This window comes from Pungitius pungitius, chromosome 13, assembly GCF_949316345.1.
Source record: "Pungitius pungitius chromosome 13, fPunPun2.1, whole genome shotgun sequence".
Classification (NCBI taxonomy): Eukaryota; Metazoa; Chordata; class Actinopteri; order Perciformes; family Gasterosteidae; genus Pungitius; species Pungitius pungitius.
In genome coordinates, this window is record NC_084912.1 from 9,450,444 (window position 1) to 9,468,342 (window position 17,899).

Genomic DNA, 17,899 nt, shown 5'->3' on the forward strand with positions numbered 1-17,899 from the left:
TACAACTTTGGTTGTTTGGTGACTCAATTGTGAGGATACAATTTCTGCAATTAAAACGTTTAGATTTCATATATAAATGCATAAATGGGTACAAAAATAAAACATTTGTATAATATTAAATGTACATGTGACAAGGAGATTAAAACGAATCGACGAATATATCTCCAGGTTTTAACAGTTAAATGCAGCTACACATTCAATAATCAAAAATAACTGAATGCAAACAAGGTGAGTAACATAAAAAAGACAAAAGACATTTTAATGATCAGACTTAGTAAATGTTGTTGTTAAAATATGAGTACATCAGATATAAAGTGCATTGCTATCTGCATAACAGCTGTAGGTGGTCCCATCTATGCACATCTATTTGTTGTGAGTAATAGAATACTTTCTCTACTGTGGCTCTTGTTGTGTTTCACTACTAATCTAATAACTGTTTTAAAATGGCAGTATATCCTTCTTTGAAATGGACATTTACTCTAAAGCCTCATGTCTGATTTTATGAGGCGGCTAACTGTGATTGGTGCAAATCACCAACTTTTCCTTAACATTTCTCGTTGAGCGCCTTTATGATTCCAGTAAATTTCACTCAAATGAAACGGTTTAGGATCCAGATGTTTCGCTTTTCTCTCAGGGTAAAAAACCACTCATGTTGGTTAACACAGAGTCACATAACCAGAGCCACAGAACAGCTCAGAAATGCTTAAGTTCTTCTGGCGTTCTAATTTCCATCACAAAAAATGGTATTAGTCATTTTTACTGAGATCTTACATTTTACATTTAGTCTTGGAGTAACTGGCACCTATTGAAATGCCAATTAACTTGAAACATGAAACACAACCTGGCAAACATTTTTGTCAAATTTGTCAAAAATCAGAGAGGATCGAGTTAAACAGATCTCCTGTTATGGATATAATTGCACTTTGCACTAGTATTGTCTACAATATCTACGCGTTGTAAGGGTGGTGACGGTTATGACGGCAACAAGGCTGGTGGGCTGGTGTTCAGGACGAGGACTTGTGGGTTCATTTCATGCTAAAGGCTGCAGCGCGGCAGCCGGCCCGGGATAAGTGCTGTTCAACATACCAGATGTTCTCCTATCAAATGTTACATAGCCGCGATACTTCAAACCCTCAGCGATCGCTCGGGAGGATCTCGGCAGGAGGTTTTAATGGCCCTCTTTGGATTTCTTCATTCTGGAATAAAAAAAAGCAAATATCAGGTGAGAGTTTTAGAGCAAAAAACGTTGAAAAAATATTCAGATCTTATCAAAAGCGCAAGATGATCTTTCACGCAGTTGGTTGCTAACAAATATTTTTGTTGGTTTGGTTTATCGTCCAAACTAACAAAAACATTTAGAGCTGCCATGTCTCAATGACAGAATCACAAAGACTTGGTGACGAAATTAAGAATTAAGCTCTCACACACAAACAGCTGCTTCAAATTGACAGCACCAAAATGTGTTTTAGCCAAATTAAGTTGATAGTTGCAGAAAGGATTTGTTTTTCTTTACCAAAGGTTTTTGAGTCACTTTGCTGGTGACTGGATGCTTGTTTTAAAAAATACCATTCCTGAAGATGTCATTTTGCAATAATAATTTACTGCATCTGCGCAGTGATATATACATAGCACAGCACAACCATATCATTACGGGACAAACCATTGAACATGGGTGGGCAGTTTATAATACCCTCCAAATGCTGAGCCACATTTTAACTGTTGAAAAAGCCAATCACGGTCTTATTTACCCAACTAAAGAGTAGCATGACGCATGGCTTACCATCGCGTTCCTTTACACACATAGTAAATAGGCTCATCCCTTCAGGGAATGTGTAATTGGAAACACATTAGGTCTGATCCATTGGCCACCGTCTACTCTCTTCGTGTGCTGTTTTGTCATGCAGAGGACCCTTAACACCTCGACAAGTCAAGGGCTCCACAATCATCCTTGAGACGGACAGTCTGACTGCAGGACGGGGGGGCGGGTCTTTAGTGCGCATGTCAGAGGCCTGAGCATCAACAAACTCATTGGGTCACTGATTGCGGGAATAATTTAGTTTTCTTCCTGTGGAAATGAAATTCCCTTATGGCATCCCCAAACACTTATCCACACCACACTGCAGAGTTTGCTACATTTCACCACTGCAGCATTGCTCAATCCTCGGGAACATATGACAGCACTAAAGTAAGGAGGGCAACGTATAAATGTAATGCCGCCAATTTCTGTGTCTTTTCCCTCTGAGGAGACAGTTGATTTCGGCTGTGGCTTGAAGCTCAAATCTTTAAAAAAAAAGCCTTTACCCGGTGGTTTGTGATAATCAGGGATGATCATCGGACGACATTATACAAGTTTGAGTAGCGTCCCACATCAAACCCAGTCCCCAATCCCACTTGGACATGAACAAGCATGTCTCTCAAGTGCTGGCTGCAATACAAAGTGGGCACTTTAGGAAGATGTGCCACCCACAACGATCTCTTGATAGAGATCCATTCTTTACTTTACATTTCTATAGAGTGAAAGTCCTTTCGCAGGGCTCCTGCAGTCCTGAGGTAGAGGTTGACATGTGACAACGGATCCGCATATTGCGTCACACACAGAATGAGGGTTGGATTTGCCCGAACTTACTTGTTGATGGCGTTCTTCAGGTACTTCTGCAGCCATGCAACCTCTGGATTCACGCAGACCTCTTTTTTTGACTTCAGCTTGGCACTAATCAGAAAAAGTAAAAGTGCTCATTGGAAGATGAACGGCTGAGTGATGCAAACCTGTGACATTAGGTGTTTTTAAGCATTGTTATTAAACAGAGTGAAAAACGCAAAAAAAGTGAGTGGTGACCAATCACTATTTTAATCATACATCGGATGCTGTAACAGCTTTTAGGCAGCTCTCAAAGATCCCAAATCGTAAGTTTGACATTTTCCCCTTGATTGAAGTCTCTAAATAATGTGCTGTGGAAGTTTAAGCACATGGAGATCCCTCCGTCACCATGTGGCTTGGTTCATTAAGCTGCGGTTATTTACAGAATAGGTCCAGACTGTAAATAATGCTCTATGTGAGAGATCATGCCTCCTTTGGTGCACACATACTGTTTTGGACTGTCAAAAACTCAGTTCTTCCTCTTCCGGACCTGCCACTTAACTGTTCCTCAAGTTTTCCTGTCTATAGTGACCAACTGAGTTGCGTTGTTCCTCACTTAAACCTTATTATGAGGCTGTAAAAATGAATGGGATCATGACCAATGGTTGTAACTCCAATACAAGGACGAAGTGCTGAAACCAATTACTAAACCCACAATTATTGCTTTCCTCTTGGAAACAAAACTGCATTTGTACCTCTCTTTTACTTTCCACTTCCTGTGGATGCGTCAGTGGGTCTGTTGTAAATGCGTCCTGTGCATGTGTGTGAAAGTGAGTGGCAGAGGGGCGTATGTGTACACATGCATGCACAGCTCTTTTCTCTGGCCTGTCGCTTCTCTGAGATTGATGGTGAGAAATGTCCGACAAGGAGGAAACCTGACTGACTTTTTAAGACCAGGGTGGAAAACCGAAGCAATAATCCGTGTCTTTGTGAGGGCCGGCATTAAGAGCAATACTCACATCACTTGGAAGGGGCAGTTTGGCGTGTGAATGAACCTGAGCTCTCGAATGATGTTCCTTGGGACGCTGCTAACGGTGAACCGACAGTAGCATCTCTCCACCAGACTTATAGGCTTTGCTAGGAAAGAAGATGAATGTTAGATATTTAAAGCCATGCATGTTTCACTGAAAACAATAAAACACAAGATAATAAAGAAGTTAGATTTCATGTTATCAAAACACTCAAGAGAAGACATTATTTGGATAACAAATCAAAATTGAAGCATAGAGAGCAACCCCAAACCGGGAGATAGTATTATGCAAATCTATTCATTATCTTTAATATTCCATCTTTAGCAGTGGGGCAGGGAAGTGGCAACATAAACGACCAACATTCAGCAATGTTGTCACTTAATCCTGAGAACATACAAGGAGGTAGAAGAGCAGAGCCCCAACACTTGGCTCTTTGAGTCTAACACATGTGAGCACTGTGTGGTCCGTTAACGGCAAGATGGATGTGAGAACTTTCCACTAGAGTTTTCAGGAAATGTTCACGGTAGATTAAAGTCGAAAACTAAATAGGATATGCTTGTTTTCTTCGTGAAAGACAAATTATAAACCTGTAACAGTGTTGAAAAATTCAGGAAAACAGGAAACATTTAGAATTAATTTTGAATAGGTTAACTTTTTTTTTTCTTCCTTTCTGCTAATTTTCGGTCATGAAATGTTCAAATATAGTTTGATTCTGATAATGAATCCATTATTCCTTCTTTTATTGTGCACCACCCGGAGCGGAACAAAATATGGAACGAAATGAAACAATTATTACAATCGTCTTGTTACTCATTTTAAATGGAAACCGGGAGGTAACAAACAGATGGTGAGGAGAAGCAGTGCTGCAGATTAAACTATGCTAATTAATTTTTACACATGACCCCGCGGTATTTCCATGATAAAAGGTGAAACCCCTTCAAGTTGGGTGACATGATGTCGCCACGTAGACCACCATCGGCCTTGTCTTTTGGCTGCCTCATTTGCGCATAATTAAATGAAAACAAAGAGCAGAATAAATACACACCTTGATCGGTGGTCCCACTGGGGTTTGTTTACTGCAAGAGCCACATGCGCAGCCTGTTGGTGCTTTACGCGCGGCGGAAAATGTTGTTTTTTTTACTCCAGAACAAGCATCCATTTGACTAAGAATAGTCGAGTAAATATTATGCTTTATTAAAATCAAGAGCATTAATTTAAACAACTTTTAAACTTAAATTACATGGAATTTGAATGTGGTCTTTCAAATAAATGGGACATTCTTTGGAGGAATTTGATAACACGAATTTGAGACTCATCATGAATAACAGCCTTGGTTTTGGTATAATTGATTATATTAAGAAAATAACAAAATGTGTGGAATGGAAAGCACTGATTCTTCTCAACTGCTCACCCTATTCAGTTATATTTCTGAAAGAAATATCATATAGCAGATAGTCATCAGTTGTAATAACAAAAAATAAAAATAAACATGTATGTATATATATAAAATATGTTTATACCTTGTGATGGAGGAGCATATGTCACCAATGTGAGCACAGCCACGACTGCAAACAGCTTCATATCCATTCTGCAATGAGGTTTGGTCCCGCTCAGAGTAAAGTCCAACGAGATGTGACAGACGCGACTGTGCCGCGGCATTAAATACCCTTCGTGGTCAAGCCCCTAGAAAAAACATTTTACTTCCGGTATTGGCTACCAAATTAAAAGAAGTAAGCGGCACGCACTTCATTTTACCAATTATTTTCCAGAAGATTCAACGCGGCAGACTTCAAAAAATGATTTCTTAAGTATAGATACATTTTGTGACATTTGTCAATGACCGGAAACATTTTTTTTCTGCAGAGTCAGATTTTGTTTATTTTGTAAAAACAAGTTTCCGGTTTTGAATGGACTGATGTCAGGTAAATTTGAACCTTTATACACAGACAGACACATTAGAGAGATGCACGCACAACATATATGATCTTGCAGTAGAGCGCGTTTTGGACGTAATTTGGCATGATCACCGTCCAAAAGTTAATGTAGTATTAATTTGTTTGTCATTGCATTTGTTATTTTTGTAGTTTATTTGCATAATCTAGCCAAATGTCCGTGCCTGGCAAACACGGAATGCATTATCTTCAGCTCAAAATGGTCCTTATGACTGCTGCTTATGTTCCAAAAAGATAAAGGGCATGTTTGTTTTTACTCATGGTTTGTCTTCTCAAGGACTTCATCGCCCCAAATGAATTGTAACTGTGTAACTACACGCGCTCCAGCGTAAAGAGTTCTGTTACATAGATGGTTCTTATATTGTCTTATGTTGACAAGACGATAGAAACACAGCGCACACACACAGACACACACATTTATGGACAAGGACTGAAACTTCTCAGTTGAAATGAATTCCTAAACAGTGGCCTTCATAACTAAAACGTCTTATCTGTTTGCAGGCACACGTAAACGTCATCACTGTTGTGTTTGGTATTATTAGTGTTTTTTAACTAGATGCAGATGTGAAGTCAATTTCCAGACATTTGGCTTCTGTCTTCACAATAAACACTCTAGTACACATGCACATGTGTGTAGTATAGTAAATGTGAACTTCTGGTGTGTTTGTGTGTGCGCGTGTTTTCGTATCAGAAGTTTATTCCCAAACTCTGAAATGAAAACATCATCGAGCCTTGTCTTTTGCTCTGATCACTCACACCAACGCTTTAATACCTGACATACTTTCACAGACTTGTTTAGCCCAAATACAAATAACTGAACTAAATGCAACACCACAATATAAATATAATCTGAAATAATTTTACTTTGGACACAACAAACACTTATGTTCAGTATATACAAAGACTTGTATACAGAGAATGGGTTTTGCCACATTTTTTGTGGCCCCCGGAGAGACGTAATGTGAATAAAGTGCTTTGTATGATTTTCTCTATTCTTCCTTTTTCCACTTTTGGAAATAGCTGTGTGAAAGCAAACCATCTGAAAATGCCAGCTCCCATAACTGTGTTTTACTGTAGCTTGGGATTTACTCAAATAAGTAAGAATCGTCCAGTTTATAGGATGTCGCTCAATCTCTATCTCGCGCTCCAGACTGTCTGTGTTTTAGATCTCAAACAGTTGTTATAGATGATGCCATGGCGACCAGACGGACAGGTGGGGGTGCAGGGAGGTGACATCCGAATGAACACATATTGACTTCTCTCACATGCCACAAAGGCTAACTTCAAGAGAGTGTGTGTGTGTGTGAGAGAGAGAGAGAGAGAGAGAGAGAGAGAGAGACTGTGTGTGTGTATGTGAGAGTGAAACCAAGAAAGTAAAACACGGAACTAAACGAAAGCAAAAGAGAGCTGTATGAAAGCCAAAGTATTTGGGGAAGGTTTTCTCAGCTTGGAGTGAAAGGTGACTTCTGAGGGCCTCAGATCAAAGTGCCCCCGGTCACACAGGATGCCTGACATGTCCTCACGATACACACTTTACCCTCGCAGCTCTATTTTTTCCCCAAACCCTATGTGAGGCTGCAGAAACAACACACGTGTGCAGTGCGGTTTGGGTAAGCAAACATACAAATGGAAGTGATTTGTGCTGAAAACTCACACGCACACACACACACACACACATGTTACAAATGGGGGCCAGTAGGTGACGAGATGAGAGAAGTCGAAGCTCATCCAAGTATTTCAACATTTCTGCCACAATCAGAGAGATTTACTGCTGAGGTGAATGGACCATCGTAGTGTGTTTATAGAAGCAGATTTTGTGACACATCCTCTTGCTCAATGGGTTGTTTCCTCCATTAACAAGTTCAGGGTTTGCATCTTCCCAAAAATAACACTGTGTTCTTTTCTCACAATGATGTTTTTGTAGAAGTGGCCTTCTTTATTCCATATTTCTTACCATTCGTTTGAATCTGTCTTAAACATGCGCGCATACAGCACTTTACAAACTCGATTCACATCATCCTGTTTAATTACAGCATATGGTTGGTGAAGAGGTACAAAAAACGTAAATCTGTCACATGCCAATGGATTGTTAAACATTCCTCATCTACTATTCCCCTTCAAAGAGAGAGACCACGTGACCCAGGAGGCAGGAGTATGGTCGGCTGAACGTATTATGTTGGAGTAGCTTCCATAGATCAGACTTTGGGTTGAGAACGTACAGGCAACCGGCCCCAGTGGGGGATCTGCCACTGCTCCATTGAGGCTCTGAGCGGCTGAAGGGCCTGCTGGCTGAGCCTTTGTCTGATTTCCTCCAGAGAGTCACGAGCCCTGTGCCCTCACGCCGCCATATGGACCACCTCAATGGCCTGTCGACAAAGTCTTTAGCAATAGATGCTGAATCAGAGGAGGAGCCACGTGTTGCACAATGGCTTCATAATCACTTGTAGGTGGCGGGCGTAGCAGGGCATAACTTTTTGTCCGAGCAGAGACCAGATTTTAGTTTTTTTTGTGATTTGATTTGAAACCTTTTGATATTAAATGAAATAAACTAATAACAGTCCCTTTAGACACTTCCGTTTGGCTTGTTCCCATGGTTTCGGCTGTGGGTTTATGCTGGAATGAGCCACGTTAAGCCCAGCTGGTGTTGAGCTACAGCTGGTGAGGGTGGTGGTGGATCCGTATCCACACCACACCTGGTGCTGCCTGGCCACGGGAACCAAAACGCCTCAGCTGCTTCTTTAATGCTGCCGGGGAGGATAACTCACACATTAAGGAGACACATTAAGGTTCATGGTGACACTGCCAATCGGCTTTTTGAAGTCACGACTGATGATATACTGTTGTCAAGCGGTTGTGGGTCTTGTAAAGTTGAAGAATGCTATTGCAGTACATCATCTTGATTCTTTACCAAAAACTCTCTTGAGTTTGAGTTTGTCAACGGGCCGTAGAGATCTGTGATGACTCTCACAGCGATTACAGCATAGGATTGGAGCATACGTTCAAAGAAAATGGGCAGTTTCAGTCCGGTCTGGTCTGTAAAGGGTATTTGTTTGTTTATGGTCCTTTGTTGTAGTTTCTCAATTCTGCATGATCTGGTAGCAGCAAACCATGAACCTGTTTGTATATACTGTATATATGTTTCTTCATGTGGGTGTTGCTATTTTGCAACTCTACGTAAACATATACTAAAAAACCAGGACAGATTCGCATATGCAAACACACTTTTTCTCACAAGCAAAAACTCCTGAAGTTTATTTTGTCACTGGAACTGAAAACCACAACACAAACAATGTGCCTCAAGTTTTAGTCTCAACCACATGTTTAATCCTTGACAAAGGCACTGACACACAATCCTTTCTTTTGACTTTTTTTTAACCCTATTTGGCATTTAGATTACTCAAACCATCTTCACAGAGTTGATGTTTTTGTCTGCCCCATAAACCTGATCCATTTGTGTGATAAAAATGACACATGGAGCCTGTTATTATTTCATTATTCATTCATTCCCGTGTGTCAAATAGCACAACTGCTATCCGCTGTATTGACCCCGTCTGTCATGAAGCTGGTATGTGGTCATGTTGCAGAGTGCTGTGAGAGATGCTGGAACAGGTGAAGAAGTGCAAGAAACAGCTGAATGACACTTACCTCATTTATCACCACATAGTGGAACTTAGTTTTAACTGAATAAAAACAAATTGCAATTCTTGCTGCTAAATAGAAATACCAACTAATAGAAAAAAATATATAACAGAGGCCTTCTACAGTTGTGTGTGATTTTACACCTGATAACAGTATTGCTTAAAAACTTGTTACATTTGAAAGTGAACCTGTAAGGAATTATTTATTGTTTCAATGCTTTAACAATGCTGTTTTTGTTTGTAAAGGAGAACAGTAGGACATATGAATGAATCTAACACAACATATATATGCATGAACTATCTAAGTAAGAACATTCAGCCATTCAAATTGAACCACATCATCAGGCTTTCAGACCGATGTATTTTCTTCTTAGAATTCACCTCAGATTTTATCACAAGCTAACAAAAAAGGTTGAGAAACATGTATTTTGCCCAAAAAAGAAAACATAATTCTTCTCATACGTGATGAAAAAACTGCCAAAACCGCTGATTGTTCTTTCTGAAAATAATTACAGTAAAAGCTTAACATGGAGCCATAATTATAGTGTCCAGTCTTTGGTGCATGGATTTGCAAAGTGCCCTGGACATATCATGTTCCCTAGACTGATCAATTATCTTGGAATCATGGTGTAATTTTAAAGAAAGCACTTTCCCCCACATCTTTTTCCCTTTTGGATCAACCCCGCAGGTTTTTCTAATCTCAGTCCTGGGCTGAGCTGTAACACCCCCAGCTGCTGTTTCTTCACTGCCTTTCCCTGGCCAGGTCACTACTTACAATTCTTAAATAGCACTTAAAGAGAGAGTTAAAGCCGCAGCTGTCAATCGAAATGATACAGCAGCATTAATGTGACTAGATGTGTGTCCCTTTTATGTGTCCTCTTTGTAACTCAGGGGGCTAATGCTTGGGCAACAGGTCTCCAATCAGAGGACTATTAATCAGAGTGAGGAAACAGCACCAGCCGAGAAGACAGAGTATCTTGTCCTCTGTTACACGGACAAATGCAAGATTTTGTTACATGCTATTCATCCTGCTGGGCACCTTTGAAGCAATTCCCCAGCCTGAGGCATACAGGGTGATTTTTCTAGGGAAAGAATTGAACACGAAGGGGATCATGTGTTTAAATGTGTGTTAAGATATAAAAAATTTCGAAACCTAAATATTGGAGATGTGAAACTGTGAATGAGTGTGTTTGTGCAACGTGTGACGACATGGTGGTTGGATGGCCTGGAGTTATTTGTCTGTGCTCCTCTATTCCTAATGGGCCGTGTGACCCTCGGGGGGGCCTCCCGTAGGCTCGCTATCGGCAACATATGCACGTCACAAATGATCTCCGAGGAGCGGAGTGGATGACGAATGAGTACGCGGCATTAGAAAAGACTGGCCGGAGAAGGAGAAACCCGGGAAGCAGAGCCACTGACAGGTAAGGGGAGAGGACAAGAGGAGAGCTACGGATGATGTAGAGGAAAGACAAAGCAACAAGAGGCGAGGGAGAAAAATGAGCAGCAGCTAAAACTTTGTTTCCAGAGCTGGCTTTGATTAGTGTTTCTAAGCACGCTCTGTTCCTCATTAACTCACAACAGCGTGGAGGTGTAGCAGAAAGAGCCAAACTCTCTGGGAAATTCAACTATGAAAAGCAAGTCAAATGCATCGGAATTCATCCTGTGCACATTCCCCCTCCCGACAAGTCCGATCCAACTGCAGCTTCAGATCTTGTATGTGTTTCCTCTCTGGGGTTATGGCTTTATTGGTGTTAAAGTACGTGTTAGAATGAAGTGATCTTCTCTTCACCCTCCTTGAAATGTGTCAGGATCTTCACCGATGAGGCAAAGCTCTAGAAACAGTTTCATATGATCAAACATCGAAATATTAAAATGATTTTATTTTTTGTAAGCTGAAATGTGTGTGTTCTTTTTAACGTTCTCTGCATGAGGCCTGACCACTTGCTCAAGCCTGACTAAAGTGTTTATCCTTTAAAGTTATTAAACTTCTGACATGTCACACACACACACACACACACACAGCTGGCGCCTGACTCGCTAAGGAGTCTAGGGAGCTCTTACAAGATAAAGCTTTACATTTTCATTGGAATTTGTTTTTGTAATAGGAATAGCTAAAGGATGGATGACTTAGAAGATCCTGCATCACTTTTGAATGAGAACTAAAAAAAATGAAAATCTCAACTGTCGGGGAAATGAAATCTGTTTGCCTTGTAAAAAAAAGCCATAATTCTGCTTTGTGTATCCGGACCCATTGTGGGCCGCTCCATCAGCCTCTAATGCCTCTGTTGTTATGGGTGATTTTTCACAGGGGAAGGTGAACAAATACAGTTAGTTTTACAGGATTTAGCAGCTCATTTACACATTTTCATCCCCTCCTCTTTTCTACATCCATCTTTTCCTGCAACAATGACTTCACACTCCAGTCATGGACTTTTCACCGCACAGAGCTGACGAGTGTTGTTCTCGATTCAAAAGGATTTACAAATCCCTCCATCTGTAAAAAATAAACTCAGATGCACTTTGTGTGTTCTCATTTCCGTGCGCATTGTGGTATTTTCTGTCCTTTTGATGAAAATAAGAGAAGGAGGATGAAATGTTGATCAAATCAGAGTTTGTTATTTGGGCTTTCGGAGGAAGTTCAATATTAGGATAAGTTAAAGACAATGGTGTAGATCGTTTGTTGATCTGTACGTGAAGCCGACTCCTTTAACTTTAGGGTTTCCCTGTGAACAGTTATGTTCCTCTGTCTACTGACTTGGTTTCTGCTTCTGTTGTACGATAACTATTTGATCAACAGCACAGTGTAGCATTGCTAAAGTTGTCAATAGCTTTGAGGTACTACAGGGAATATCTAATAAATCTGTAATTCATAAAAGAAAGAAAACGATTTCTGTTTGTTCGTCACCAGGCCAAATATGTTACGTCATGGTTCTGACCATTTGTTGGTGATAACGCTCAAACCCAGAAATGTCCAACCGCTGATGAACTAAAGGAAGAGGAAAAGCAAGTGGCTTGAGTGTATTAATGTAAATATGATTAAAGTTTTACCTTAAGAGACGGATACTGATGAGGACTACACTTGGCCTTGAAAGGTGAATCTAACCAACAAAGATTTACGACAACGGTAAAGGAAACATTTATCCAGCTATAGTGAGTTAAATATATTTAACAAGTTTCAGTTAATATATTTAACACCAACATTTCTGTGTGAGTCCCAGTGTGAGAGAGAAGGCGTGGAGGGGTCCAGCGACCCCGTCTCTGGACCTTAACTGGACTCTGTTAACCCGAGAGACCCCACACAACAGCAGCTTTGTGTCCCAGAGCTGTTTGTGCAGTGAAAAGGTTCCAGGAGGTGAATAAGAAATAAAGGGGTTTTCTCTTCTACTTTTGCAACCATTTCTTTGACTTTCCTCGATTTACAAATGCATGGTTGCAATCAACAGGCAATCGAGACCATTCAGAGGGCATATAATGGTCAAGTAGCAGTGATAATCTGCTGTTCAGATGTTGGCTGGCTGTTGAAACCCGAGCCGGCTTTGACTGGAACTGTATGTTTGTCTGTGGGTCCGTGTGGCAGCTTTTCAGCCGCTGTGGCTTTCCCTCCATTCCGATTAAAGAAAGACACAGAATAAAAGTGCAGACGATCCTTCAAACTCTCCCTTTTTCAGTTTTCTGGTCGCAATAATTCATAATCGTCCATCAGGCAAAAGCCAATTCATCAGCTATTCTGTGACAATGAACTGGAGAAAAGAATATTTTATGGATTTTCACAACTCACACAACTCAAAATAATATGAGGCACGAAGCCACATGGACGTCATACTTATGTAGTAAATCTTTACTGGGCTGTAATAGTTTGGGCCAGTCATGATGTTGAGGGTTAACTACAAGGAACCCTGCTGTGAACATACACAAATTAAACCCGTCTGCCTTCCAGACATCCCCAACAATCACAACACGCCTCGTGTGCCATATTTCCCTGGAGGAACAAGAGCTGTAAGACATTTGTTACACTTGACAAGCTGTGGTGACAAAGGCTTTGTTAAAACCTGGTACATTTTGAAATGAAGGGTTTAGTACTAAACCCCTCTATGTTAATCGCCCTCTTTGATGCATCTCTTCCTTTCTATATTTTACTGTTCCTTGTTATCCCTTTTTATGCCCCTTTCTCTTCCTCTGCTCGTTCCGAATCATATCAGGTGAGATGGGTTAGCGGGTCTGTTATCAGGTGAGATGGGTTAGCGGGTCTGTTATCAGGTGAGATGGGTTAGCGGGTCTGTGTCGCGCTGTGGTTTTGATAAGAGATGTCTTGTTCCCAGGCCTTTCATACGGCAGCGCCAGGTGACCCTGAATTGGCTGCCTGACCAGACCTCAGGACCCGCGGGGGGCTTCTGGGAAGTGTCTGAGCTTTGAGGGGCTATCTCGAACGTTATAAAACTTGATAACGCGAGGGAAAGGGCAGAGGAAGAGGGGAGGGGAACAGCTTTCTTTCAGGCACATTTTAACACTTATTGTAGCAATAAAAGGGTTTAAAAAAAGATAAAAGGATTAGATTTTGGAATGTGGAGCAGGACGGACTGTGTGACCCTCTCCGCGGACGCTCATGATTTCAACGGGAGCAATGCTGCATGGAGGAAGGGTTTGTTGGGGTTTCTGTGTGCTGTGGCTTTTTAAACAGAGAGACGAGAGACGACTAAATCAGCTCATTAACTTAGCTGTGATAATCATAATTGGCTCGTTCTCGTGATTGCTTATTCTTTGGTCAACTTCGAGCTACAGAACATAAGCTTAAAAAAGCCACCTTATCATCAAGTCCTCTGGACATTGAGTAAAAAAATGCAGTTACCTTTACATTGGGAATCTTTAAAAAACATAAAAGCTTCATTGCGATATCCATTTATCTCGTCCAACTCCAAAATAAGCAACAAATGGTGATTGGATGTGAAGGCATGCTCGTAGAAGATGTCAGATCTTCTCTCTACTGGTTCCAGATCTGTGGTCGAGACTCTTCGCTGCAGTTTACATTGTCCTGATATATTAGGTGACCCGTCTACATATTTTATTTCCATGGTTTGAACTCTATCTAAATTGGCTTGTCTGTCGGTTTCTGCCACAGGGCTCTTGAAAGTTATATTCCCTGTGGGTAAATTGTTCATATTTGTGCAGCTGGCCCGCGCTGTGTGCAAAGACATAGAAGTATTTGGACAACTAAACCATTTTAATTTGAAAGCTATTAACATTCTACTTCAGTTCAGGTTGAGGAAGATATTTTCAACGCTTAACAAGCGCAGAGTGCAGCATTTGTTTTCTGTTGAGGCGACTTGCCGAACATTTTCGTCCGTGAAATCACAATCACCACGCGGGACCCTGCACCGCGGCTTTAAAGAAGAAATGTGAGATGAAAATCAGTACTCAAATCTTTGGTTTGTTCTCTCGTGTTCAGAATATCAAGCTGACTTTCTTTGCTGTTGTGTTTCGGTGGAGGTGATTATTTATTCCTTTAATTTAATCTGTCTGGTGCTTAATGGACTGATCCTGATGGATTAGGTTGGCTTCCTGTCCTGCCCCCAAAACACACTGGAAAGCACTCACGACATGTAGTTATGACTTGTGAAAAGAACCCAAGGGCGTTTTTTCCAGTCAAAATCCAACCTGCCTTTTCGTAACACTGTTAAACGCCGCTTTTGAACCTGTGAGGCCGTTTGGGGCTACTGAGAACACACTTTGGCCTCACAACCACGCTTAGCGCTCAAAGGTGGTTCACAGCAGGGATAAAGCTCCGTCCCCGGCTGTATGATTACAATGATGAGCTTTCAAAAAGTCTACTCATACTGCTAGTGTTAGTTTACAGAAGAAGAAAAGCTATAATTAATCATGCATATAAGTTTTATAAGGCTGAAAAACGTGAGAATATGAGAATAGCATAACATCAGTCACACTGGAATGAGTTTAATTCATTTATTCATAAGGATATATTTACATCTACAAATTATAAAACATTTTGTAATGTAAAATTGGAGATGTTTTGATGAATTACAGAAAGCTAGAATGTAGGCTTTACATTTCAACAACAGAACAGGCAACATGGGTGCAAACAGTTGCTCATAGCATGAATAAACCAGGAGCAGAAAGGAATTTAATTGATGTTTTTGATAAGCAATCAGCTCACTATCTGATCATTTGCCTTTGTTTTGTCTCCATGCTTTGCCACCTTCATTTCAGCTGCAGTTAGTCGATGACCTATGATGTATATTCAAGAGAAAGCCAACACATTTGTTGCCAAAATCCCACCACAACATTTGTGGAAACATTTTTTTAAATATAAACACACCACGCACCACTAACAAAGCCAACTACTGTTTCTGAGTCTGACGTAAAACAATCAACTATTTTCTAACAAGCTTACATCATTTGTGTGTGTTACCAAGCAGATAACAATCTGCCAATTGGTTTCCCTACTTCTCAGAGTACAAAAATAGGTTAGACAACTCCTAACTGTCTAAAAACCTTTTTATTACAACCATTGCTTATGAGTTTTTCCTCCCCACATGTGACGAATGGTATGACACATAAACGATTAGCAGTGTTTTTACAAGAGAAACCATGACCTCTCCATCAGTGAGCACAGGTCTGGCACATGTTAGTGTACATATGAGGAGAGGAGAGGCTCCATGTGCACCTGTTATAATCTGTCATTTGTTTAAGTCTGTTTGCTGTCTTTTACTCTCTGCATCTATGTATTTGAACACCTGTCTGCATTATTGTGGCTGTATTATTGTGCTTATCTGACTGTGCACATTTTTTGCCATTTTAAATCGGCAGATTAAAATCAGGGGCCGGTGCAGTGATACACAGAAGAGTGCTGAGTCAGGATGACCTAGCTGTAATCCCACATCATGTTCGGATTGTTCATTCCCAGATTCGGTGTGATCGGCCGCAGTGTTAGAGGCCACCATGTAAGAATATATCATAGAACCGCCTCCTTCAACTCACCGTGAAATTTGGACAAGATGCAGTGCCAGGCATCACTGGTCATCTTAACGCCAATTGTGTGTGTGTGTGTGTGTGTGTGTGTGTGTGTGTGTGTGTGTCTGTGTGTGTGCGTGTGTGTGGCTGTGTGTGGTATATGGAGATTGAATTAAGATTGCCGGATTTTCTTGAGGTCAAGGAAAGGTGCTCTCCTCAATTTTCCCTCAATTAAACAAATATTAGATGATGGACTTTTAATTAGATGTAGAAAAGTATTAGAAATCACATATATTTAACGTATCAAAAGTAAAACAAAAAACAAACATACACACTATTTTATTGGCATTATCTTTATTAATGGAATTGGAATGAGTTGTAGTACAGCCTGAAGTACAGTCTGAGTGATTTAGTTATTCCCACCACTGGCTGGATAGAGTATTTATTGTGAGTTTTTATTGGCACACTGTTACCAAAACTTTAAGTGTTTTTTTAACTACTGCCGCAAATGTTGGGACATGGGGACAAAGGCTTTAAACCATCCATATTTAATTTAGTTAGGCATGCTGGCATGGCCTCTGGTCATATATCACTACTTTGTGGGGCAGATGAAACTTGGCCTGTAAGTAGAAAGATAGGTTTTATATACCTGCTGGCCTCCAGGCATATTTATTGCTTTTATAGCTTTTGTCAGGTCGACATGTGCTGGAGCAGATGCAAGTGTTCACGGCTCTGCAGAATCACTCTGCGACTTTCATCCCGGGGGGAGCAGGTTAGAAAGAGGACACAATAAACACCGGCCCATTCCAATATAACCCATAACAGGGAGACTGTTCAGTCGTCAGGACGTCCTTGCAAATCCACACATGTCTTACAACTGAGGCCGGAGCAGCAGAAAGGGTTAAAGTGCGGCCATGACCCTGCTGAGCGCTTCTGTGTGGTCAAACGGGGTCACATGGAGCAGCGAGGGGTCAGGTGGGAGTGACAGAAGAACAGCAAGCAGGCATCTATCCTACAGCGGAGCCAAGCACGTTGCTCGGTTGTTCTCATTGATCTTGTCAACGGCGCTCAAACTCTTTTCCATTTATATTTCTCCTTTATCTCGGACCAAAGAAAACCTTTACTCTCGTTTCATTAGGCTACGGGTTTGCAGATGCCAAAATAAACATTTTCGGAGTTTCTGTCATCACGTCTGTCTATTCTAATAACACTGAAGATAATCACTCTTGTTATTGAGTAACTAAAATTCATTTTTCGGGAATTAAGAAGTTGGCCAACATTCAGAGTACCAAGACCAAAAGTGCAGCACATTGGTTTAATCAGTGTTTTGTTATTTTTCAACTGACCTTATAATAAATGTAAAAATCCAACTCATTATGATCTTTGAACAAGCTCTTCCCGACCCACAAACTTAACAAAAGCATGTCACAAATGTTCTCTGGGTTCTAAGTGCACACGCGCCTTGAGCATGTGCACGTAAACTCCTGAACTATCAGCAGAAGCCATCTTCGTGGCAGGCCGTCCTTGATAGAGGCCTCCTCTCCTTTCGAACAATTGGGCAAGAGGCCACCGTAAGCAAAACTCTGCAGCATGGAAGCATTTAGCCAGGCTGAAGGATGGCCATCACCCTGACCACCAAGCCTTAACACACTCACCATGTGTTAAGGATTGGGAGCATGATGGCGTCTCTTTTGATATTCGTCATGAGGTCAGGCATGAATAATGACATGGTTT

At 40.9% G+C, this 17,899-nt stretch overlaps 1 protein-coding gene across 1 annotated transcript; it reads right to left on the minus strand.

The window, feature by feature from the left end:
• Nucleotides 1-233: 233 nt before the first annotated feature.
• On the minus strand, nt 234-5,237 carry cxcl12a (chemokine (C-X-C motif) ligand 12a (stromal cell-derived factor 1)). Its single transcript, XM_037466375.2, has 4 exons — nt 5,130-5,237; nt 3,598-3,715; nt 2,627-2,710; nt 234-1,196 (listed from the first exon to the last, which is right to left on the minus strand). Exons 1-4 carry the CDS (start codon nt 5,194-5,196, stop codon nt 1,169-1,171), a joined length of 297 nt encoding a protein of 98 aa, XP_037322272.1. The 5' UTR covers nt 5,197-5,237; the 3' UTR covers nt 234-1,168.
• Nucleotides 5,238-17,899: the final 12,662 nt, after the last annotated feature.

What these genes read in the sequence shown, in the direction of transcription:
- cxcl12a (XM_037466375.2), bottom strand. Translation starts at nt 5,196, where the DNA reads ATGGATATGAAGCTGTTTGCAGTCGTGGCTGTGCTCACATTGGTGACA. An exon ending in AACTGCCCCTTCCAAGTGAT is followed by an intron (nt 2,711 to 3,597) that starts GTGAGTATTGCT and finishes TTTTCTGATTAG; the next exon opens with TGCCAAGCTGAAGTCAAAAA. An exon ending in CTGAAGAACGCCATCAACAA is followed by an intron (nt 1,197 to 2,626) that starts GTAAGTTCGGGC and finishes TTTTTATTCCAG; the next exon opens with AATGAAGAAATCCAAAGAGG.